Source organism: Rhinolophus sinicus, chromosome 18 (genome assembly GCF_057876585.1).
Source record: "Rhinolophus sinicus isolate RSI-liver-muscle chromosome 18, RSI-T2T, whole genome shotgun sequence".
NCBI lineage: Eukaryota > Metazoa > Chordata > Mammalia > Chiroptera > Rhinolophidae > Rhinolophus > Rhinolophus sinicus.
The window spans coordinates 72,599,623-72,625,414 of NC_142518.1; the positions used below are offsets into that span (position 1 = coordinate 72,599,623).

Here is a 25,792-nt window from a genome sequence, read left to right on the forward strand (position 1 = left end):
AGCAACGACTGAGGGAAGAAGGCTGAAAACGGTGGATTAAGCCCTCACTGCTGAGCAAAGAACGGAAGCCTTAGGCACTGAGACTAGCCGCCCCATTCCTACACTCCCAGAGCTTGCCCCGCCCCCACCTGCCTGGTTCTAGAAGCGGAAAAATAGCAGTGTCAGATCAAAAGAACAGAATATTTGCTGTTCTAAGAACGGTGGACCACAGACACAGATTCGCAGCCCAACTAGTTCCGGCAAAGGGGAGGGAGCTGTGGAAGCAGGCCTGGCTGTGGTGGTGCTCACCACCATTGCTCTGGGCCACCTCTCACAACTCACCCCGCCCCTGGCCCCACCTATCTGGGCGGATCCCTGCAGGAGTAAACAGAAATGCTGAAACAAACAGGCTCTGAATCTGGTGCAGGAAGAGCTTAAGAACTTCAAAAGCTGTCCGCATACCCATATGGACACTGCGCCCAGTGACCCAGGCGAAATATTAACAGAGGAGAAGCCCATCTCCCAGGGAATCCCCCCATTGTGTGAGAAGCTGGAATAGTGCAGAGAAAACATAGCACTACCGTGTGAGAGAGGGAAAAAAAAGGCTGAAGTCGGAGAGAAAATAAAACATTATACCAACAAGTACTGGAAAACAAAAGAAAGACCCCTTCCTATCAGCCTGTTGCAGAAGCCACTCCTGTAGATGGCTAGGAAGAGAAATAATAAATCAGTAATCACCATGAATAACCAAGCCAACAAGACAGCTAAGAAAGAAAGTGAAAAATCTCCAGAAAAGGAACTAAAAGATATGGAAATATGTGATTTAAATGACAGAGAATTCAAGATTGCAGTTCTCAAAAAACTCAACGAGATGCAAGAAAACACCGAAATGCAGTTTAATGAACTCAGAAACAAAATCAAAGAACAACATGAGCATTTTACAAAAGAGATTGATTTTAAAAAAGAACCAAATAGAATTTCTGGAGATTAACAACTCAATAGAAGAAATTAAGAATGAAATAACCAGCTTAGATAGTAGAGTTGACCAGATGGAGGAAAGAATCAGTGACATCGAAGATAGAAACCTGGAAATGACACAGATGGAAGAAGAAAGAGACTTGAGACTTACAAGAAATGAAAGAACTCTACAAGAACTTTCTGACTCCATCAGAAAGAGAAATATAAGAATAATGGGCATAGCAGAAGGAGAAGAAAGAGAGAAGGGAACAGAGAATATATTCAAACAAATTGTTGATGAGAACTTCCCAAATTTGTGGACAGAACTGGATCCTCAAATCCAAGAAGCAAATAGAACACCTAATTACCTCAATCCCAACAGGCCTTCTCCAAGGAACATTGTACTGAAGCTGTCTAAAATCAACGACAAAGAAAGAATCCTCAAGGCAGCCAGGGAAAAGAACATGGTAAACTACAAAGGAAAGCCCATTAGATTATCATCAGATTTTTCAGCAGAAACTCTACAAGCCAGGAGGCAGTGGAACCAAATATACAAACTATTGAAAGAGAGAAATTATGAGCCAAGAATAATATATCCAGCAAAGATATCCTTTAGATATGAAGGAGGAATAAAGACCTTTTCAGACATACAGAAGCTGAGGGAATTTTCTAATACACGACCTGCACTACAAGAAATAATAAGGAGCAATTTGACCACCATCAACAGGGACAATTTGTGGCAACCGAAACATAAAAAGGGGGAGAGTAAAGGCCTGAACCAGAATATGGGAATGGAGAAAGTAAGCTTGCTGAAGAAAATGGAATACTCTAAACATCAAACTTTCTTTACATAAACTTAAGGGTAATCACTCAAAAAAATCCAGAACTGAAATATATACAGTAATAAAAGAAGAAACAGAGGGAAACATCACAGAATACCACCACACAGAAATAGTAGACAACAATAAAAAGGCAAAGAAACAATGGAGACACAGCCTATCAGAAAACTAAAGATAGAATGACAGGAAATCCTCACATATCAATAATCACCCTAAATGTAAAAGGACTGAACTCACCAATAAAAAGGCAGAGAGTAGCTGATTGGATCAAAAAACTAAACCCAACCATATGTTGTCTCCAAGAGACATATCTCAGCTGAAAGGACAAGCATAGACTCAAAGTGAAAGGTGGAAATTGACACTCCAAGGAAATGGTGCCCAGAGAAAATCAGGTGTAGCCATAATGATATCAGATGAAACAGACTTCAAGGTGAAACAGATAACGAGAGACAAAGAAGGACATTTCATAATGTTAAAGGGACTATACAACAAGAAGACATAACACTGATCAATATTTATGCCCCCACTCAGGGAGCACTGAAATATACCAAGCAACTACTAACAGAACTAAAGGGAGAAATTGACCAAAACACAATTGTACTAGGGGACTTAACTACATCATTGACAGCTATGGATAGATCATCCAAACAGAAAACAAATAACGAAATAGCAGCCCTAAATGACACATTAGATGAAACGGACATAATTGACATATATAGAGCAATTCACCCTAAAACATCAGACTATACATTCTTTTCTAGTGTACATGGAACATTCTCATGGATAGACCATATATTGCAACATAAAATCAGTCTCAGCAAATTTAAGAAGATTGAAATCATACCATGCATAGTCTCTGATCACAAGGCTTTGAAATTGGATATCAACTGCAAAAAGAAAGCAGGAAAAAACACAAATACATGGAGATTAAACATCATACTTTTAAAGAACGACTGGGTCAAAGAAGAAATTAAAGGAGAGCTCAAAATATACATACAAACAAATGGCAATGAAAATACATCCTACCAAAATTTGTGGGATGCAGCGAAAGCAGTTTTAAGAGGGAAATTTATATCATTACAGGCCTATCTCAAGAATCAAGGAAAATTCCAAATAAATAACCTCATGTTAAACCTTAAAGAACTAGAAACAGAGAACAAGTGAAACCCAAGGTCAGCAGAAGAAAGGAAATAAGAAAAATTAGGGCAGAACTAAATAAAATAGAGAACAAAAAGACAATAGAAAAGATTAATGTGACAAAGAGCTGGTTCTTTGAAAAGATTAACAAAAGTGACAACCCTTGGCTAGGCTCACTAAGAAAGAAGAGAGAAGACACTATTTAACAAAATCAGAAATGAAAAAGGGGAAGTTATCACGGACACCACAGAAATACAAAGGATCATCCAAGAATTCTATGGAGGACTATATGCCACCAAATTCAATAACCTAGAAGAAATGGACAAGTTCTTAGAAACATATAGCCTTCCAAGGCTGAACCATGAAGAACTGGAAAATCTAAACAGACCGATCACCAGTAACAAAATTGAATCAGTCATCCAAAACCTTCCCAAAAGCAAAAGTCCGGGACCAGATGGCTTCACTAGTGAATTCTACCAAACCTTCAAAGAGGATCTAATACCAATCCTGCTCAAACTCTCCCAAAAAATTGAAGAAGAAACAGTACTCCCTAATTCATTTTATGAGGCCAACATTACCCTGATACCAAAACCTGGTAAAGACAGCACAAAAAAAGAAAACTACAGACCAATATCTCTGATGAATACCGATGCAAAAATCCTAAATAAAATTCTAGCAAATCGAATACAACAATGCATTAAAAAGATTATTCATCACAACCAAGTGGGGTTCATCCCCGGGGTACAAGGATGGTTCAACATACGCAAATCCATCAATGTGATACATCACATAAACAAAATAAAGAACAAAAATCATATGACTATATAAATTGATGGAGAAAAAGCATTTGACAAGATACAACATCCATTTATGATTAAAACACTTAATAAAATAGGTGTAGAAGGAAAATACCTTAACATAATAAAGGCCATATATGACAAGCCCTCTGCTAATCTCATAATTAATGGTGAAAAACTGAAGCCCTTCTTTCTACATTCAAGAACACGACAGGGCTGTCCCCTATCACCTCTGTTTTTCAACATAGTGTTGGAAGTCCTAGCCAGAGCAATCAGGCAAGAGAAAGAAATAAGAGGCATCCAAATTGGGAATGAAGAAGTTAAATTATCACTCTTTGCAGATGACATGATGCTATATATAGAAAACCCTAAAGACTCCACCAAAAAGCTATTAGAAACAATCAACAAATAGAGTTATGTGGCTGACTACAAAATCAACGCACAAAAGTCCATTGCATTCCTATATACTAACAATGAAATCTGAGAAAAAGAAATACAAAAAACAATTCCTTTTGCAATTGCAGCAAAAAGAATAAAATACCTAGGAATAAACTTAACCAAGGATGTGAAAGACCTATATGCTGAAAACTATAAGACATTTTTGAAAAAAATTGAAGAAGACACAAAGAAATGGAATAACATTCTATGCTCATGGATTGGAAGAATCAACATAGTAAAAATGGCCATATTACCCAAAGCAATATACAGATTTAATGCAATTCCCATCAAAATCCCAATGGTATTTTTTAAAGAAATAGAACAAAAAATCATCAGGTTTGTTTGGAACCACAAAAGACCCCAAATAGCCAAAGCAATCTTAAGAAAAAAGAGCAATACTGGAGGTATCACACTCCCTGACTTTAGCTTGTACTAGAGGGCTACAATAATCAAAACAGCATGGTATTGGCAGAAAAACAGACACATAGAGCAATGGAATAGAATTGAGAACCCAGAAATAAAACCACATAAATATGGACAGATAATTTTTGACAAAGCAGCTAAAAACATACAATGGAGGAAAGACAGCCTCTTCCATAAATGGTGCTGGGAGAACTGGATAGCCACGTGCAAAATAATGAAACTGGACTTCTATCTGTCACCATGTACCAAAATTAATTCAAAATGGATCAAAAACTTAATCATAAGACCTGAAACAATAAACTGCATAGGAGAAAACATAGGTACTAAACTTATGGACCTTATGATCAAAGAGCATTTTATGAATTTGACTCCATAGTCAAGGGAAATAAATCTAAAATAAATGAATGGGACTATATGAAACGTAAAAGCTTCTGCACAGCACAAGAAACCATCGACAAAATAAAGAGGCAACCAACTGAATGGGAGAAGATTTTTGCAAACAGTGCCTCCGATAAGGGGCTAATATCCAGAATATACAAGGAACTCATGAAACTCAACAACAAAAAAACAAACAAAGAGAACCAAAAGACAATTGAAAAATGGGCAGAGGACCTGAAGAGACATTTCTCCAAAGAGGACATACAAATGGCAAATAGACATATGAAAAAATGCTCAACATCACTAATCATCAGTGAAACGCAAATCAAAACCTCAATGAGATGTCACCTCACCCCAGTCAGAATGGCTATCATCAACAAGACAAATAGTAACAAGTGTTGGAGAGGCTGTGGAGAAAAAGGAACCCTCATACACTGTTGGTGGGAATGCAGACTGGTGCAGCCGTTATGGAATGCAGTGTGGAGGTTCCTCAAAAAATTACAAATAGAATTACCATATGACCCAGCAATCCCTCTCCTGGGTATCTACCCAAAAAATCTGAAAACATTTATACATAAATAACACGTGTGCTCCAATGTTCATTGCAGCTTTGTTTACGGTGGCCAACAGATGGAAACAACCAAAATGTCCTTCCATAGATGAATGGATAAAGAAGTTGTGGTATATATACACAATGGAATACTATTCGGCAGTAAGAAAAGGTGATATAGGGCCATTTGTGACAACATGGATGGAACTTGAGGGTATAATGCTAAGCGAAATAAGCCAGGCAGAAAACGCAAAAAGCCATATGATTTCACTGATATGTGGTATAGAAATCAAAAACAACAAAAGAATAAGACAAACAAATGAGAAACAAAAACTCATAGACACAGACAATAGTTTAGTGGTTATCAGAGGGTAAGGGGGTTGGGGGGTCGGAGATGAGGGTAAGGGGGATCAAATATATGGTGATGGAAGGAGAACTGACTCTGGGTAGTGAACACACAATGGGATTTATAGATGATGTAATACAGAATTGCACACCTGAAATCTATGTAATTTTACTAACAATTGTCACCGCAATAAATTTTTTAAAAACTAAAAAAAAAGAAAGCCCAATATATAAAACATAATAGTACCTCCGCCTTGGTTAAAATGGTACTATCACCCATGAGACAGCTCCTTGGAAAAAAACTGAGGCTCCTTGGAACACATTTTGAAAGATGCGAAGCTGGCTTTTTCTGCTTATATTACAGTTCATTTGAAAAAAATAAGGTCAAGTTTACAAGATATCAAATACTCATATATATTAATGGAAAAATAAGAAGTGGGCTGGAGGGTTTTTTCTCCTAGGTGACATGTCTATGTTTTTCTTCAAACCTCATGAGTAGAATGCCCCTACCTTTTTTAAATTTTATTTTATATTTTGTTTTCTCTTTCTTCCTCTATAATCTCCATCCCTCCCCACAATGCTCTCACTATAAAGGGTTTGATATTTATACTTGACTATATATCCTTGAATACATATTTATCATATTTTGCTGTATATTTTTCTAATTTAACAAGTACTGAGCACTTGCTGTAGTTCAGACACTTGATACGTGTAGTGTTGAACAAAATAGGTAAGTTTCTCCTTCTCTCAAGGAGCTTATTTTCAAAAGATCAAGCAGTCCATAAGCAGCAGCACAGACTTTCATAGATCTATCCAATAAGGAAACAATGAGATCAAATGGATATAGTTCATTACACACAGACAACATACGTAAGATCAGCATGGTGTCAGCTCCCCATGTCCGTTTGCCCCACACAACAACGACATTGAACTGAAGAGGACAGATGACAGATGACATGAGCAGTGGAGCACTCTGTTAATGAAGAGGCCACTCTAGACTGCAGCTAATCTGTTTTATAGCCTGCATCTATACCCAAGGGGAGGGAGATAGAAAGTCCTATGCCTTACTTGAACCAGGTAATAGGAGGGGAAACTGGCTCTTGGCAGCCTTCTGCAAGACAGGGGGCCTCCAACAAGGTAGAAAGACTGATAAGAAACACGCTCACAAGGCTGCCCATCTTCTCATTCCAAGAGAATCACAGGATGTTCTGCCAAGACCTGGGGCAAATCACAGTTGAGCCTTGCCAACGTGGCCTCTATGGATAGTGCAAGGTTGCCAGAATGTCGTAGTGGAACCATTTTCCTACATTTACAGTCTATGAATAAAAGTTTTTATCCTGATTGTTTTCACTTAATATAATAATAATAGCAAACAATTTATGTAATGCTTACTAGGTGCCAAGCATTTCATTAAGAACTTTGCACATAGCTCAGTAATCCCCACACCAGAACTCTATGAAATCAGTGCTATTATCCCCATTTTACATATGAGGTTACTGAAGCACAAAGAAGTTAAGTAACTTGCTTAAGGTCACACATTTAGAATCTGACAGAACTACAGTTTGAACCCAGGCAATTTGAATTTGATAGAAGTATATGCAAAGTGATACGGGTGCAAAGAAGAGGAAGCCCCAAGCAGACTTCCTAATATGGGTAGCATTTGACCTGGACATTCAAAGAACATAATAGTTTGTTAGAGTGGAAAAGCTGTCTAAGCAGAGTGAACAGCATGAGCAAAAGGCATAGTGCTATGAAAGTGTATGCTATGTTTTGAGAACAATTCCTGATGATTTTTGGAGCCCCAGAATGCACTGGCATGGAGTAATAAAATATAAATAGAATAGGCAGCTTAGAGATAGTTGTAAATCCCCTTGAGTATTATACCATGTGCCATGACTGAATTGTGTTCCCCCCAAATCCATATGTTGAAGCCCTAACCCCCAGTGTGATAGTATTTGGAAATGGAGTGTTTGGAAGATAATCAGGTCTCGATGAGGTCACAAGGGTGTGGCCCTTACGATGATATTAGTGCCTTTATCTGAGGAGACATAAGAGATCTTACTCTCCTTGCTTCTCTCCCTTCCATGTGAGCACACAGTGAGAAGGCATCCATCTCAAGCCACGGAGAGAGCTCTCACCAGAACCTGACCATGCGGGCATTTCTGGCACTCCTAGTCTGTAGTATTTTGTTATGGCAGCCTAAGCAGTGTAAGACATCATGAAATTTGGACTTTATTTTGTGGGCATTAGACTTACTAAATATTTTAAAGCAAGAGAGTTAAACAATTAGATTCATATTTTGGAACAACTGTAGTGGCAGATTATGGTGAAGGATTTGGTGGAGATTATAGTAGGAGATGAGCGTGAGTTTGGAAGACTGGTGATTGGAAAACCAGCTGATATACAATTGCAGTTCAGGTGAGAGACGGGAGAGCCTGGACTATGACAATGGGGATCGAAAAGAATGACTTCAGTGGACATTTTGGAGGTAGTATTGATATGATTTAGAGAATGGTTGAATGTGACTTGTAAAGGAGAAAGAAGAGTCAGATTTCTAGCTTGGGTGGCTAGGTGAGTAGTGATGACATTAATCAAAATATGGGAATGTAAAGTGGTATATTTCTGGATAGTAGTCTTAGAGATGGTTTTTGTTTCTTTTTGCTCATCTGAATTTTCTACATATTTTTTTTTACAATTAATGTCAACTACTTTTGGATTAAGAGTAAACAAAGGATGGATTTGTTTAGGTTGTAGAGATCAGGTATGGAATGCAAAAGAAAGAAGACAAAGTTCTAGGAGAAAAATATTAAGTTTTGGCTATATTGAATTTGAACTGCCTGTGAGAAAATTTGTTGAAAGTGTCCAGCAGGCTGTTAGAAATACAAATCTGTGTGGGAACTCAAAAACAGCGAAACAAGTCAGACAGAAAAAGCAGAGAACCATGTTGTATATAAACCAAAAACAACAAAAGAACAAGACAAACAAATGAGAAACAGAAACTCATAGACACAGACAATAGTTTAGTGGTTACCAGAGGGTAAGGAGGGTGGCGGGTGGGAGATGAGGGTAAGGGGGATCAAATATATGGTGATGGAAGGAGAACTGACTCTGGGTGGTGAACACACAATGGGATTTATAGATGATGTAATACAGAATTGTACACCTGAAATCTATGTAATTTTACTAACAATTGTCACCCCAATAAATTTAATTAAAAAAAACACAAAAAAACAACAACAGGGACTGCAGATGTTGATTTTCAAAGTTTGTGTTTGCCCCTTGAGGGGGTCAGAATATATTACCAGAGAGTGCTGGCTTTGAATTGGGCTTGGAATGAAGTAGAACTGATTTTAGTTAGCCTGTGTATGCTTGGAGAAGGGAGGTGTTGAGAGGGATACTAGGAAACTTGCAGAAATGGGACTAACTTGGGACAGAGTAAGTAGCTCTTGAGAGGGCGTCAGAGATATTATAAATTCTCCCTTCAGTTCCAGTCCAAGTATTGGAAACTAAGAGGAATCGGATCAACGAAGTGAGGTTGGGATTGTAGCATGGCTTTAGAGATATAAATAACAATGATGGGGTAGCCAAAAAGCTATCATCAAAACAAAATAGGAAAGAATGGGAACCTCCTTACCCCTGAGAAACAGGGCTGACTGAGGTACCTGACCTCTTGGGTGCCAGTCGGGGAGTGTGGGAAAAGGAACTTTAGGTATCAAAAATATGTAGGGAGATAGCCTGGCTTCCCCATAGGACTATTTTTGGCAGGAAGAGGGATGGGTGCAGTGGGGAAGAATGCCAGTGGATTCCTATTTTCACCCATGGTTGTTGAATAACGTATTATCTCTAAAATCCAAAAATGAATAGGGCTAGGGTTATTGATATTCTGCCAAATGACCCATCCTTTGTTCTAGGAGAGGGGAAAAGCAGCCTGCAGATAGCTTGATGCTCTTTTTGAGCTACAATGGATGCATAATATTTTGGTGCTCCTACTTTAATGGATCTATAAGGGGATCTATAAGGGGACTTTCTGATGTAACCTAAAAAACAAACCAAAAGTTTCTTTTTTTTTTCATTGTCACCTCCTCACTGGGATATGAGCCTTACTTCATCTCTAAATCTGACTGAGAATGAGGTGGCAGTCAGGGATGGGATAGGAGTCAGTCACCATCTGGCAGACACAACCAGGAGTCATGTGTTTATCACAAGTATTTATCTCAGAAAGGGCTATCAATCATTCTGAGCAAAGTGTCTGCCCATCCTCTGACAATTTACTTGCTTCTTGCATGGTCTGCTTCTCAAATCCTGATTTTTCTCTTAAGGTTAAAGCAGTCATATTCATTTACTTTTAGTGAATAAATAGATTTGGCTGCTTGATAATGAAATGGATTCTCTTTTCCATTTAAAATTCTGGAGGATGAACACCTTTTTTGTAGGCATTCTGATTATGCTAACCTTATTTGATTGGTTATATATCAGACTGTGTCGCAGAAAGGATATTTTAGCTGTAATAAAATTCCTTATTATCATCTCCAGGCAGCACAGTAAACCTTCAATTAAATTTCTAGTAGTTATCTCAGTAATATACATACATTTATAGTTAATATCATAACATTCTTTCATAATGATGGTAGAGGGATGAATACCCCTTTAAAAGCTAACCTACTTGTATAGATGTAATATATTTCTGATTATGAAAGATATATTTAAATTTTTAAATAATACTAAAATTAGAGTTGAAGATGAAAGTTCCCTATAATAGAGAGAAAATGAGAGCTAGAACGAGAGCAAGAAAGAGAGAGATTGGGGGAGAGAGAGAGTTTGAGATGGGCTTAAGGTCAGGAATGAAATAAGGGTGTAAGATTTCTTATACATATTACTTGGTAATAAAAATCAGTAATTTTATATTTTGGTACTGTCATTTTGAGGAGGTATGGTCAAAATATCTGAATCACATGGTCTGGCATCCTTGAACCTGAACTGGCAGAAACTTCTGAATCCATGCAAGCGTATATATTGATGTTTCTAGGGTCATATATTGACCCTAGAAAATACCAATATTTGAGGGATATATAAAATAAAAGAAACTAAAATAAGCATACACAGAGATGGGGGAAACCATAATAGTATGTGCTGCTATAGAGAAGTAAAGCAGGATTGGGGTGCAGAAAGAACTTTTAGATTCGTCAATTTAGAAGTGTTTGGTGACCTTTGGAAGAAAGTAGCTTCAGGAAGCAATACCAGATTGAAGAAAACTGAGTTGTGAATAGGAAGCAAGAAATGAATAGGAAGTGAGGAAGAGAAGGCAGCAAATACAGATTGTTCTTTGAGGTAGTTTAGCAGTGATGAGGAAGAAAAAGAGGAGATGGTTGTTGAGGAGAGAGGATTTAGAAAAAAAATTAGGATAGGAGACACAAGAATGCTTTTCACTTGATGACAAAGATCCATTCATTTACTTGGGCAATATTTATGGAGTGCTTATTGTGTGTCACTAGAACTAATGAACAAACAGTAGAAAAAGTAATCATAGTATGGGCCCCCACGACTGTTAGCTGTCTCATTGACAAATATCTTCTCCTATTCAGTAGGATGTCTTTTTGTTTTATCGATGGTTTCCTTTGCTGTGAAAAAACTTTTTAGTTTGATGTAATCCCATATGTTTATTTTTCTCTTACTTCCCTTGCCTGAGGGGATATATGTGGAATCTAAAAAATAGAATAAATGGGTAAACTAGTCAGAAACCTTCTCAGAGATATAGAGAAAAAAACTGAAGGTTGCTAGATGGGAGGGGAGTGGGGATGAGGGGGAAGGTGAGGGGATTAGAAAGCACAATCGGTAACCACAAGATTGCCACAGGGATACGAAAGTCAATTTGGGGAATATAATCAATAATGTTGTAAAGATTTTGTAGGGTGTCAGATGGGCACTTGTCTTATTAGGGAGACCACTTCAGGGACAGTGTAAATGCCTGACCACTGCACTGTATCCCTGAGGCTGAAGCTGAATAACAATGAATGTCAACTATAATTTAATATATATATATATATATATATATATATATATATATATATATATATATAACAGGATGTGGAGTACAGCATAGGGAATAGAGTCAATGGAATTGTAACAGCTGTATACGGTGTCAGAGGGGTAGTAGATTGTGGGAGGGGGTTATTACTTTGTTAGGGGTGTAAATGCCTAACTATTACATTGTTTTTTACACATGAAACTAATAAAAAAAGACTGTTAGAAATGGATGAAGGTATTTTGGGTTAAGGAAGTGATAGGGAGTACTAGGGATGGTGGTAGCTACAGTTTTTTTTTTCTTTACACTTCTCAAATGTATTAATATTTGTAGGTAATGTAATATCTCTGTGTTCTCATTTGTAATTGACTATTTAAAAGCTCTACTTGTTTTTTTTCTTTTTCTTTTTTTATTAGTTTCAGGTGCACAAGACAAAGCAAAACTTAGACGTTTATCATTTATATCCCTCACACTGTGTGAACCCCCCTCCCCCCATCCACTATCCCTCTGTACGTTCCCCAAATTAATTTTCAAAACCCCGTGGCCAGTTTTAAATAGTGTGGTCAGGGAGGGGTTCACTGAGAAGGCAATAACAGGATGTTATTGGCCTTTAGTACTCAGGAGCCAGGGAAGCTCTAAGTCCTGCAATAAGAGGGACACTTCTGAAAAATGAAGAGTTGCCCTGCACAAAATTAGAAAAAGAGAGATTTAAGGTATGAGGGTGACCACTCAGCAATATTAAACCTTGTTGATTACTCCCTCCTTCTGCAAACACCTTTTTCTCTTCAATGACCCCACTCTCTCCTTGTTTCCCTTCAAAAATCCCTGGGCATTCCTCACCTCCTTTGGTCCCAAGTCACTGGCTCTTCCTCTCCTGCCTGAAGTTCTCTAGGTCTCTGAAAAACATCCATCTCTTTTTTCTCTATTCTCTTCCCATCTAGCCCTCTGGCTTTAAATGCTATTTATCTCTTTAGTCTTGACCTCTGCCGTGAGATTCAGACTCATACAACTAACCGCGTACTTGACATCTTCCACTTGTTTAATAGGCAACTCCAGCCTAATGTCCAAAGCACAGCTCTTAATTGTCTTCCCCATACCTCTTTCTCATACGCGTATATCTTCCTCATTTCAGGAAATGCAACAACTTCCACCTAATTGCACAAGCGAACAACCTAAATTATCCCTCATTCCTCTTTCCTTTATACCTTATATGCAATCCATCAGCAAGTCTTATTGGCGCTACTTTCAAAATATATTCTAAATCCATCTAATTTTCATTACCACCACAACTACCATCATGTTCCAAACCACCCTAATCCGTCACCGGACCATTATGATTCCCTCCTGACTCATCTCCCTCCTTCTACTCTTGTTTGCTTGCAACCTTTCCACAATGTTTAGAGCAATTGTTTCAAAAAGTAAATCAGATCAGGTCACTTCTTTGCTCAGAGCCCGCAACAGCTTCCTATTGCACTTATAACAAAATCCAAACTCCTTATCTTGACCTATGAAGCCTTATATGATGTGACCCCTACCTACTTATTCAGTTTCATCTGATGCAACATTTTCTTCCTTGTTCATTATGTTCTAGCTACCCTGGCTTTCTTTCTGATCCTTCAATGTATCAAGTTATTTCCTGATTCCTTGCTGTTCATTCTACTTGGAATGCTCCTTCCTCCCTCAGATAATGATAATTCTGCCTCCCATTTCTTTCCTGTTTAATTGCATCAGTACCTCCAGAATTACATTACATAATAGTGGCAAATGTTGGTCATTATTTTGTACTTCTCACTTTTTAAAAAAATTTTACTGGGGAAGGGGAACAGGACTTATTGGGGAACAATGTGTACTTCCAGGACTTTTTTCCAAGTCAAATTGTTGTCCTTTCAATCTTAGTTGTGGAGGGTGCAGCTCAGCTTCAGGTCCAGTTGCCGTTGCTAGTTGCCGTTGCTAGTTGCCGTTGCTAGTTGCCGTTGCTAGTTGCTGGGGGCGGAGCCCACCATCCCTTGCGGGACTCGAGGAGTTGAACCGTCAACCTTGTGGTTGAGAGCACACTGGCCCATGTGGGAATCGAACCGGCAGCCTTCAGAGTTAGGAGCACGGAGCTCTAACTGCCTGAGCCACCAGGCTGGCCCCTGTACTTCTCACTTTAATTAGGATGCTTCTAGTGTTTCCTCATTCAACCTGGTACTGAATTTTGGGCTATGTGTTAAGAAACTATTTATCTATTCTGATTTTATTAAGAGTTATAAGCAAGAATGGATGATGAATTTGAACAAATGCCTTCTTTTTTTAATTTATTGGGGTGACAATTGTTAGTAAAATTACATAGATTTCAGGTGCAAATGCCTTCTTAATATTTGTGGAGATCATATGATTTTTTAGTTTTGATTATTGGTAAATTATATTAAATTTCTTAATATTGAACCACCCTTACATTCATTCATGTATTCATTTATTTATTCAACAAATATTTATCGAATGTCTATGATGTGCCAAGTACTGTTCTAAGAACTGAAGATACTGTAGTAAACAAAAAACAAATATTACTGCCCTCAATGGGGCATACCTTCTAGTGCGAGAGATAAATGAACAAAATAAATGTGTAAACTTTATTGTACATTGGAAGTTGGTAAATGCTAGGAAGAGGAAAAGAGCAAGGGGAAGTGATAGGGAGTACTAGGGTTGTTAGTGGCTATAATTTTAAATAGTGTGGTCAGGGAAGGTCTCACTGAGAAGGCAATATTTGTGCAAAGACTTGAAGGAGATGAGGAAGTAAGGCTTGGACTTTGGAAAAGTCATCTAAGTGGATATTTAAATCACCAAGATTTAAGACAGAAGAAGTTAATGTTAGAAATATCAATGGAGAACAAAGAACTATTAGAGAAATTAGGGTGGGGGTAAGACCCAGGAATTGGTAGATAATTGCAGTGAGGAGGTTAATTGGTGGTATAGTGTGAAGACATGAGATTTATTTTAAAAAGCTGGAGGGAAGAGGCAGGCCCTGTGATATAAGGGGGATGGGAGAAAAAAAAACAGGCACCAACTGAGAAGACTATAAAGGAAGCAGTGTCACTAAGGGAGGTCTAGATTTCAGTTAGATTAAGAAGTTGAAGAGAATATTCAAAGAGGCTTATGAGATAAGCGATGTACTATGTGTTCCAGAGGACCTAGTGGAAGGGGTAGGAAATGTAAACAAAATAGGAGATAAGATCCAGATGATTAGATGATAGGGACGGACATGAGAATCTGAGGCTTCTTGTTTTTATTGACAAGTAAAGATAAAAATATAATGAATTAAATTCTGGTAGTCTCAAGACAGTGGTGGTGAGGCTGTGAGTGTTTGAGGGTGAGCTATCTAGAACCCATAAATTAAATAAGAACAACTTCCAAGTGTCAGGCCAAACACTTCTGTACATCTTAAGTTTCACCGAAATTTCAATAAGTAGTAGAGATCGGTCAAGTTTCATATAAGATAGTTTCAGTTATTCTTCTGTTCTGATACTCAGGAATGACAGTTCATGAGGAAACCTAGAATGTATGACCTCTTTGGAATACTTGCTATTTGGCCTTCCCATTTCAATTTTCAAACACTTTATAATATGATCATAGACATTTATCTGAGGAACTAGGGAGCCTGTATTAATAACTTAGAGATTATAGGAATATGATCTCTTCAAGTATCATCTTGTCATATTAATCTATCATAAGAACAAGTTAATAAAGAGGAAATTTAAAACTCAAAATGATAACTTCACACCAATGACTACCCCCCAAAAAGCTTAGTGTATTAAGCCAGCTCTGTTACAACACACAGAGGAGAATAAATGACGGACCATTAAAATAACTTGTAAGCAATTTGACCTACCTTTACCTATCTTCAGGAAAGTCCCAAAGTTAATTCCTAGAGAGTGACTGAGTAGTTTTGACTACTTACCTGGAGACAAGCTGAAATTGAGAAGAAAGGATCTCACAAACCTTAAATTAGTGAACTTTTTTCTGTTACTTTTTATTCACCAGGCAAGAAGGCAGAGGTTTGAACTAAAGTTAGTGGTGGATAGTGTGGTAACCAGCCTACAAGATATCTCCCAAAGGTTCTCACCTCCTGATATGCTTCCCTTTTGTGCAGTCCCCTCTCACATTGAATAGGGCTGACCTGTATAACTAATGAGATATTACAGAAAAAAATATAATTTCTGAGGCTACATTAAAAAATGGCATCGCTTCTGCCTTGCTCTTTTGGATCATTTACTCTGGGGAGAAGACAGTTGTGTCATAAGGATACTCAAGCAGCCCTTAAGACCTATGGAGAAGTCCATGTTGTGAAGAACTGAGGCCTCCTGCAAACATCCATGTGAGCAAGCCATCTTGGATGCAGATCCTCTAACCCCAATAAAGCCTTCAAATGTCTGTGGCCCCAGTCAGTATCTTGACTACAATCTCATGATAGACCCTAAGTCAGAACTACCTAGCAAAGCCATTCCCAAATTCCTAACTCATGGAAAATGTGTGAGACAATAAATGTTTATTGTTATTTTGAGTCATAAATTGGAGGGTGTGATTTGTTTTGGTTATGTAACAATAGATAACTAATAAAAAGTAAATAACTTAAAGTGACAGAACCAGAATTCCATCCCAAGTTTGACTCCAAAGGTTGAACTCCCAAAAGGTTGCAAGTTTTCCAATGAAATTTTTAGCAGTTTTTCTTTTTTGCCTATTAAAACAGTTTAGTCTTTAAAATAAATTCAATTTGTTGCCTATCTAAAGAAAGGCATATCAATCCCTTTAATTGCTTGGTCAGTGACGTACTGTATTTATTAATGTTGGACAAGTTAAGTCTTGTGTACAATCAGTTAGAAGTCAATAAATAATCATGTCCATTTTCCAGGTGTTCATTAAAAGTATCTCTAAAGAAGTCTGATTCTTGTTTCAGGAGGAGTTTTTCTTTTAAGATTCCTCAATGAATCTTCTATCTTGTAAGATATTAATGTGTACCATTTCACTTAATTTTTTCTTTCTCCTATCCCTCTTCTGAAATTGTGACATTTTAGTACACAATTTTAATTTACTCAAGAGGAAAAATTGTTGTTTCTGAATTATCCTTCACTAGAGTTGCAAATGATTTCAAGAACCACTTTGAAGTTCTACCCAAAAGTTGTATCTAAATTTCACAGAACTCATATTTTTTTTCCTCCCTCAAATGTCATCTCAAACCCTGGGGAAATAATATTTTCCCTTGAAAGATCTAAACATTTCACACTAAAGAAAGAACTATTTGTAACCTCTGGTCCAGGTGACATGAGTCATCCTGCAACTAAAGAACGTCTCAACTCGACTGTCAGATTTCAATGTTATTACAGAAAAATCGGTCTTTCCTTGTCCAATGAAATGCTCATTTACTTTGAGCCAGAGCACCTATAACTACCTCTTTGAGAAATATTCCATTTCTCTCCCTTAAAGTATCTTTAATTATAAAGATTTGAATTTTCAAAATATGAATTAGGAGGTAATTATTTGTTTAATGAAAATGTTAACCATATAATATATTTAGATAGCAGGACCTCTATAGCTCTATTCACAAATAGTTTTTTATATACAGATAATAATAAAATAAGCTATAACTCACAGACATGTGGTGGTCCACATAATTTATATTACAAAAGTACTGTTGCCTACTTTAAGCCCCTTATAAGGAATTCCATTTTTCCCATTACTTATTTGATATCTATTTCACTCATAACCTACGGCTTTTATCCCTGTCAGTCCAGCTCTGAAATCACCAGATGTCCAATATTTCAAGTCTTTTAGATCATTTTAGATACGGCTTTATAATTTACCTTAACCTTTGGTTGTTTTTTCTTTGTTTTTGGAAACCATATGCCATATCATCTGAAAGAGAGAGAGAGAGAGAGAGAGAGAGAGAGAGAGAGAGAGAGAGAGAGAGAGAGACTTCTATCAGAAAGATAATTAAAGTGGGAGATGAGTCTTTGTATTATGATAAAATACACATAATATAAAAATCACCATTGGTGACATTTAGTATATTCACAATGTTGTGCAACCATCACCAATATATAATTCCAGAATATTTTCATCAACCCAAAAGGAAATTCATACCCATTAAATAGTCACTCATCTTTATTCCCTCCCCAGTCTCTGGCAACCACCAATCTGTTTTTAATCTCTATGTATTTGCCTGAATATTTCATATAAATAGAATCCTATAATAAATAGCTTTTAGTGCCTGGCTACTTTCTCTTAGCTTAATGTTTTCAAAGTCCATCCATGTAATAGCACTTCATTCCTTTTCATGGCTGAATAATATTCCATTGTGTGGATATTTCACATTTGGGTTATCCATATTCATCAATTGATACACTTTGGGTCATTTGCACCTTTTGGCTATTGTGAATACTGCTGCTGTGAACAAAAACGTTATGTACATATTTTTGTTTGAATACCTGCTTTTAATGCTCTTGGGTATATACCCAGGAGTGGAATTACTGGGTCACATGGTAATTTAGATGAAACATTTTTAAGTGAAGTCTTACCAAACCAATAAATAGTCCCATTTTATGTGTAGGGGTCATATTTTTATTTCTCTTTTGTTATGTTATAAACTTTTCTGGACTCCTACACTTCTCTAGGAAATGTGGTATGAGGGTTTATACCAGGAGTACAAGATGGCATCGTCAACCCACACCCAACATGAGAACTAACTATTTTTTATACACAGGGGCCCACTGATATAAAGGCAGTTGAAGGTCCCCAACTCTAGCAGGTGTGCTGGTATGCACCTTCAGGCAATGAAGGTTACAAGCAAGTAAGCAAAGTGCTTCTATATAGCTTTGGAATCAAATAGACCTAGTCAAATTACATATAGCTTACTCAGATAGACCTTGGGCCACTCACTAAACTTCACTGTATCTAAGTTTCTCCATCTGTAAAATGGGGATAATAATCCCTGCTTCTCAAGATTGTTATGAGGAAAGGGCATAGCCTGGCACAGAGTTAGCACTTAATAAATATTAGTTCTCATTTCCCCATATTTACTCACGCTCTTCAAATTAACTGTTCTTCAAGACAACAGTATTTTCTCATTTTCTCTTTCAGGTTAAAATCAAACTGCCAAATACGAACCCTTCTGAAATTAAAGTTGATATCCAGGAAATGATCCTTGACCTTCGTACTCCTAATAAGTGAGTAAAACTTAGAACTAGAATAATATGTTATAATATTAATGAATGTTTAGTCAATATTCTTTAAAAAAATGTACATAGTTTTTTTGCATCACCCTTAAAGTCTGAAGAAAAGTGAAAAAGTCAGTCATTCAGATCTTTGATCTACATGATATAAACATAAATACATTTGGGAATACCTAGATATTTTTTCTACTGTGCATCAGTACATTTGGAATAGGTTGATACCACCAAAACACAGTCTTTGACATTCAAATGCAGTTGGCTTATCTGCCAGGAAAAATAGCTAGAAGTAAAAATCCCTTGAGTTGTAAATCTTGCATGTGTTTGTTTGTTTGTTTGTTTGTTTTGTACAGTGATGGCATAAGAGAAGCAATGTCTTTAAACTTTTTGGGTATGGTGGGAGGCTCCAAGGTTAAGTTTGATTATATTCATCTAAAAATCAACAAAAAGTCTTGTCATCAATTACTTAAAACAAAATTCTAGCAGCTAATTTATTACTAGATCCTCAAGTTGTGTGAATACATTTTAAAATAATACAGATGATAATGGAATGATTCAATTAAACATTTTGATATTTTGAAAACAATCTTGTTATTACACAGATTCAAATCATGTCCCCCATACACAGTACATACAGTAAAATTGATATAAAATATTTATCCTGAAACCTGGATAAATTAGTCCTCTCTCTCAAAACTAATGCTGTAAAGCAGAAATCCATGGAAGCCGGTGTGTACTAGATAAAATATCTAAATATCTCACAGCTTTGTTCACATTTCATCTGGATGTATAGCAGTGAACACACTTTGGTTGATTGCAGTGATTCTTTCTCTGTAACTCATCAACATTTCAAACTGGGTGTGGGGAGCAGTCAGCTGCTGGTACATTCTCTTCCTTCCATTATCAGTACCTACAATTCTCCTTTGTTGATCTTAGGGCTTCAAAAAAATGTAGATCCTTCATCTGAAAGACTTCTCTGTGTAAACAACCCAATGTACATACATAGCTTAACCTTGATTTCTACAGCACATGCTTTTAACCCAAAATGATCTACAGATGAATATACATAAAATATTTCCTCATTACTTATATAGTAATTTTGAAGTGTATTCTCACAAAATAAATGTCTCATGTTATAAAAATTGCATTCACTATTCCTACCATTCAATTCAAGGAGTATTGTAATTTTTTCATTGCGTATTATGCACACATTTATTCTTCCATCCAACCTTTGCGAGGAAAGTTGGTTAAATGGACAATCGATCTTCCATGATATTTGTGCGCTTGTTAAAAGCACACACATAGCTACACACCATGGAGTTAATTTCCGTTCCCCTAGCAGTTCTCACGGTCTCCATCAATCTTTAGGCAGCTGCTCTGGCTATGCTGTCGTTCCAGATATCTATCAGAGCCCACTAAATGAAAGACTCACACAGAGACACTTTTCCACACAGAATGTGGTCTGCACTAGGTCATTTGAATCATACTGTACTTAATCTCTTAAGAAAAAAATCATTAATTAAAATAGAAGACACAAGATAGAATTAAGGGTTTTTTTTTGGTTTTGGTTTTTGTTCTTTTTAAATCTCTTTTCCTAAACACTGGAGCATTCTTTGGAGCCATGCTATTATCTGAAATTGTATTATTGGAAATATGTCTTGGTTTTGAGTTTATTTATACTCATGTCTACTTTATTTAGTTTCTAACTTTGACACCCTATAAAACTGTGTTTACTTGCTTCAAGAAAGGTAAGACAGGATATTCTATTCATGTATCTGTAAGGCAGAGAGCAAGTGAATTCATTTTCACTGAATTGACTAGTACCATCAATCAAATGATAATCAATTGCATTGTAATTATTAGTAATACCCAGATATTTAGCATTATACAATCAAAATAAACAAATCTCCTGACTTTTGTCTTCATATGGGCTTTAATTATTTTTCAAAGTGAATTCTAAGAATATCATAAATGAATCCCTTAAATGTAATAATAAAAACACATTCTAAAGACAAGTATGAATCAATTTTGGTTTAGTACTGCTTTAGATTATTCTCACCTTTGCTGTGCTCCTTTAATTTAGATTAATTTCAAATTGACTGATGTTCAATGACATTGATACCTAACATAAAGTTTTCTAAATGGAATAGTGAATTGCAGCTCAGTAGTTATTTCTGCACTTTGTTTGAAAATTATTATGTCTCCAATAGAAACCTTAAACAGGTCATGTCTGTTTTTAACCCGGATATGTAAATCAAATCACTTATTAACTACACAAAATAAAAACTGCATTATTTGAATATGCACAGAGCAAGGTTGTTCTTTATTTAATCTTTTGCAAGGGATATCAACTTGAATTCTCTAATATAAGTGTAAAAATGTAAGTCTCTACACTAGAATTCACTGTATAGGTAATTTTTTTTACTTTCATAAATTATTGTTTGTATTTGAGTAATTTCTAATGAAAGTTGGCACTGGATAAACATTTGATCACTGCCTAAACTGTAGCTTCTTAAAAAGCAAATATATTATCAATGTAAAGGAAGAGAAATGGGCAGAGGACCTAAATAGACATTTGTCCAAAGAAGACATACAAATGGCCAATACACATATGAATCATCAGAGAAAGTTAAATAAAAACCACAATGAGATATCACCTCACCACAGTCAGAATGGCTATCATCAACAAGACAAATAGTAACAAGTGTTGGAGAGGCTGTGGAGAAAAAGGAACCCTCATACACTGTTGGTGGGAATGCAGACTGGTGCAGCCGTTATGGAAGGCGGTGTGGAGGTTCCTCAAAAAATTACGAATAGAATTACCATATGACCCAGCAATCCCACTCCTGGGTATCTACGCAAAAAATCTGAAAACATTACTCCGTAAAGACATGTGCTCCAATGTTCACTGCAGCTTTATTTACGGTGGCCAAGACATGGAAACAACCAAAGTGTCCTTCGATAGATGAACGGATAAAGAAGTTGTGGTATATATACACAATGGAATACTGTTCTGCCATAAGAAAAGATGAAATAGTATCATTTGCGACAATATGGATGGATCTCGAGATTATTATACTGAGCAAAATAAGTCAGACAGAAAAAGTCGAGAACCATGTGATTTCACTGATATGTGGTATATAAAACTGAAAACAACAAAAGAACAAGACAAACAAATTAACAAGCAAAAAACTGATAGACACAGACAATAGTTTAGTGGTTACCAAAGGGCACGGGGGCAGGGAGGTGGTAGATGAGGGTAAAGGGGATCCAATATATGGTGATAGAAGGAGAACTGACTCTGGGTGGTGAACACACAATGTGATATATAGATGATGTAATACAGAATTGTACACCTGAAATCTATGTAACTTTACTAGCAATTGTCACCCCAATAAACTTTAATTACAACAGAAAGAAAGAAAGATATAAATGAAAACCCCAAAAAATGTAAAGGAAGAGGTATTTGGGTTTAAAAGTTTGTTCATATTTTATAGTACGAATCTATAGCAGTTGTTTAAATATCATTTCATGGTGTCTGATTTGTTTTTTCATTCATTTATTTATTCACTCAGCAAACATTTATAAAGTCTTCTGCCAATACTTGGGGTGGGGGGGCGACATCAAGGTAAGATATAGCCCTGTCCTTCAGTGAATTGTACATGGTTAAATATTGTGGAATTTTATTTTGTTTAAATATAGATGTCACGTCAGATGTCAGACAGTAAAATGGATGAGACAAAAATACTTTCCTTCTCCTAAGAGCCTGAATAAATTGCAGTTTCTTTTGTTCAAAATTTTAGCATGTGAAGCCTTACTACTCTAAAGACTAGACAGAAATGCAGGGACAAATGGATCATCCCAATGGCCACTAACTGTCTCCTTTGAATTTATTTCTCTCTGGGCAGAGAAGTGCACATTATCATTGGAACTCCTTCTTCAGCTGATTTATAGCTGTCTTTCAGTGCAGTGAAGCTACCACCACAGAGCTTTGCTTTCTTTTTAAAGTGAATATGTCACCATTTGTAGAATAAGGGATAAAGCAAATCTAACTCTAGCATGAGCTATATTGTTAACAACTTTAAAACTATGGACTCTAAACATTTCTGCACCAACTCTTTTTTTGAGATGTCAAACATTACAGGCAACATTAAAATACATCATGAGTTCATTACTTAAGATGGAGGGAGCTCTTTCTCCTACCCCAAATATCTGCAATGGAAGAAGAATCACAGAAAATTTCTCCTTCAGGTTCCATAGATGTGTGACTAATACTTTTATTGAGTCCAGTGTCCTGAACTTAGGTCTTTGCAAATGAGTAAAGAGGCAATTGATTTTCAAGGGTTTTGTTTTCAAATACTAGTTCCTTATACAAGTATTCAATAAGTACCCCTAAAAATTACCAGATTATTTTACTGATTTGGATCTTATACCATCTAAAAGATCTTTTCTGTCCACTTTTTATAGAGATACTCAAGCCTTGTATTGAGAATGTGAGGTAACAAGTATTTCACGCATTTAATTTTCTTCAGATACCAGCATGTATGTACCAACCCCATGCATAATTCAGATTCATAATACTATGACAGAATTATGGATGTCACATCCCAGCCGTGTATATAAAGCATGCAGCTATCCAGCAACTGGGCCATCAACTGCAAAATAAACCCAGCAATCTCTCACAGGGGATTTTTCTCAATGTATAGTAGAAAGAACCCGAAGCCAAGCACAGAGAAGCATTCTCATTGATCTGATATTGAAATCATTCCAGGCCTGAGTTTCTTTTGTTGTTTTTGGTTTATATACCACATATCAGTGAAATCACATGGTTCTCTGCTTTTTCTGTCTGACTTGTTTCGCTCAGCATTACTCTCTCAAGACCACAAATGTTCCTATATCATCTTTTCTTACTGCCGAATAGTATTCCATTGTGTATATATTCCACAACTTCTTTATCCATTCATCTATCGAAGGACATTTTGGTTGTTTCCATGTCTTGGCCACCAGGTCTGAGTTTCAATAACTACACGTGCAGTAGAGACTCAGCCTAAAGTTGTGTTAGCAGAATTCTTATAGAACCATTCCAATTTTCAGATTTGTATCAGACAGTCACATTCCATCTATACATAAGTTTGACTGGCAACGGATCTATGCAACCAACTTAAAGTTGCAATGGTTCTATGTCTATGCCTATAAACATAGCCTGAAGCTCTGTTTATATAATGCAAAATGAGGTCAATTTAGAAAAATGGGGGGAAGGGGTCAAAACCTCTGCTTGGATTTTTAAGGCCAAACAACTGGTATACGTTGTGCGTTATTTAGGCATACTTTTGATCCAGTACTTATACTGTCTAAATATTGTTTTTTGGTTCCTAATATTCTGATGGTATATATTGCTTTCCATTACCTTATTAAAAGTGGTATCTTCTTGATATCACTTTAGGAAGCTGCTTCTATGTATTTATATCAGTTTTGTTTTGTTTTTTTTAGGAAGCTCTTGCTGAACTTGCCCCATCCTGTGGAATGTGAGAGTGCCAAAGCTTTGTATATCCTGGAAACGGAGACTCTTGAAGTCACTGCAACTCTGAAAAGAGAGTTCGATTTTGTTAATTTCTTCTGAAACTGCATGAGTAAGGAGGAAAAGTGGCAAAACAGCCCTGACAAAAAATTAAAAAATTTGAAAAAAATGGTTAATGTTTTCTATCTTTTTTTTTATTCTTCTGGCATACTTCAGAAAGGGCATAAATTCAATTCTACTGATATTCTGATCATTTACAGTCATTTCTGTTACTCTGTGAGGAAATATTGTTTTCTCACACTAATAAGCTATTCCATTTTTATAATGATAGCGGGATTGAATTTACAGGTTAACCCATTAGATTACTACATGGTCATTTAAATAACTGAAATATGACCATGAAATGGTTGGTCCATTTATTTCAGTAGTCTTAAGAACTTAAGCCAATTAATTATACTATCATACAATCAGTTGCATAGCAATTGGTCGTTATTATCACCAGAAAATAATATTTGATTGTCTTTGCATTGGTCTGATGAAATGATTTAGTGTTCTCTGTTTAGGCTTTCACTATTGTTCTGGAATATACAAATAACAAAGGATTATAAATAGTTTGATGCTCCATACTAACCACATGTTTTACTTGAATCAAAGCATACTCTTGAGCACACAGTATTGTTTGGATTCATCATTCCTGCTCTCAATGTTTGGCTCTAGTTCGGTTAAAAATATTTTTCCTTTTGTGCACTAATAATTATTAACAATGCCTTTCAGGGTACTGTGTTTATATTTAGTAATTTAAATCCTTGACATTTAAAAGGAATATAAAGAAAAGCATGATACATTTACAAATCCTGTTCTTCCTCGTTTCCTATATTTATTCTTAATTGGACATACCTATTTTTATGAATTATGCCAATTCCACCTACCTCTCCATACTGCATTGCATAAGTTTATTTCAGAATTATTTATGAATAAATTATATTTTAAAGCTTATGTGACTTGGCCTCACATATCATTGTAGATCTGTGGAATTACCTGGGAGCAAATTTTGAAGAGATGAATAACTGAAAGATATTTATTGCTTCTATGTGAACTATTAAGGGGCTAAATATTCAAGCAGGTATTTGCTAGATTTAATTATGTAGATAACTACCAAGCACTAGATTGTGACTAGATCAAATCAAAGGAAAAGACTGAGGTTTTC

The 25,792-nt window shown here is 36.3% G+C and overlaps 1 protein-coding gene across 1 annotated transcript in view; it reads left to right on the top strand.

The window, feature by feature from the left end:
• Positions 1-25,581, top strand: part of DNAAF6 (dynein axonemal assembly factor 6) — a 44,395-nt gene extending 18,814 nt beyond the window's left edge. The window contains exons 6-7 of the mRNA XM_019717704.3: positions 18,979-19,064; positions 24,558-25,581. Of these exons, the coding sequence (XP_019573263.2) occupies positions 18,979-19,064; positions 24,558-24,687 (216 nt within the window). The 3' untranslated portion in view covers positions 24,688-25,581. The remainder of the gene's footprint in view (positions 1-18,978; positions 19,065-24,557) is intronic.
• Positions 25,582-25,792: the final 211 nt, after the last annotated feature.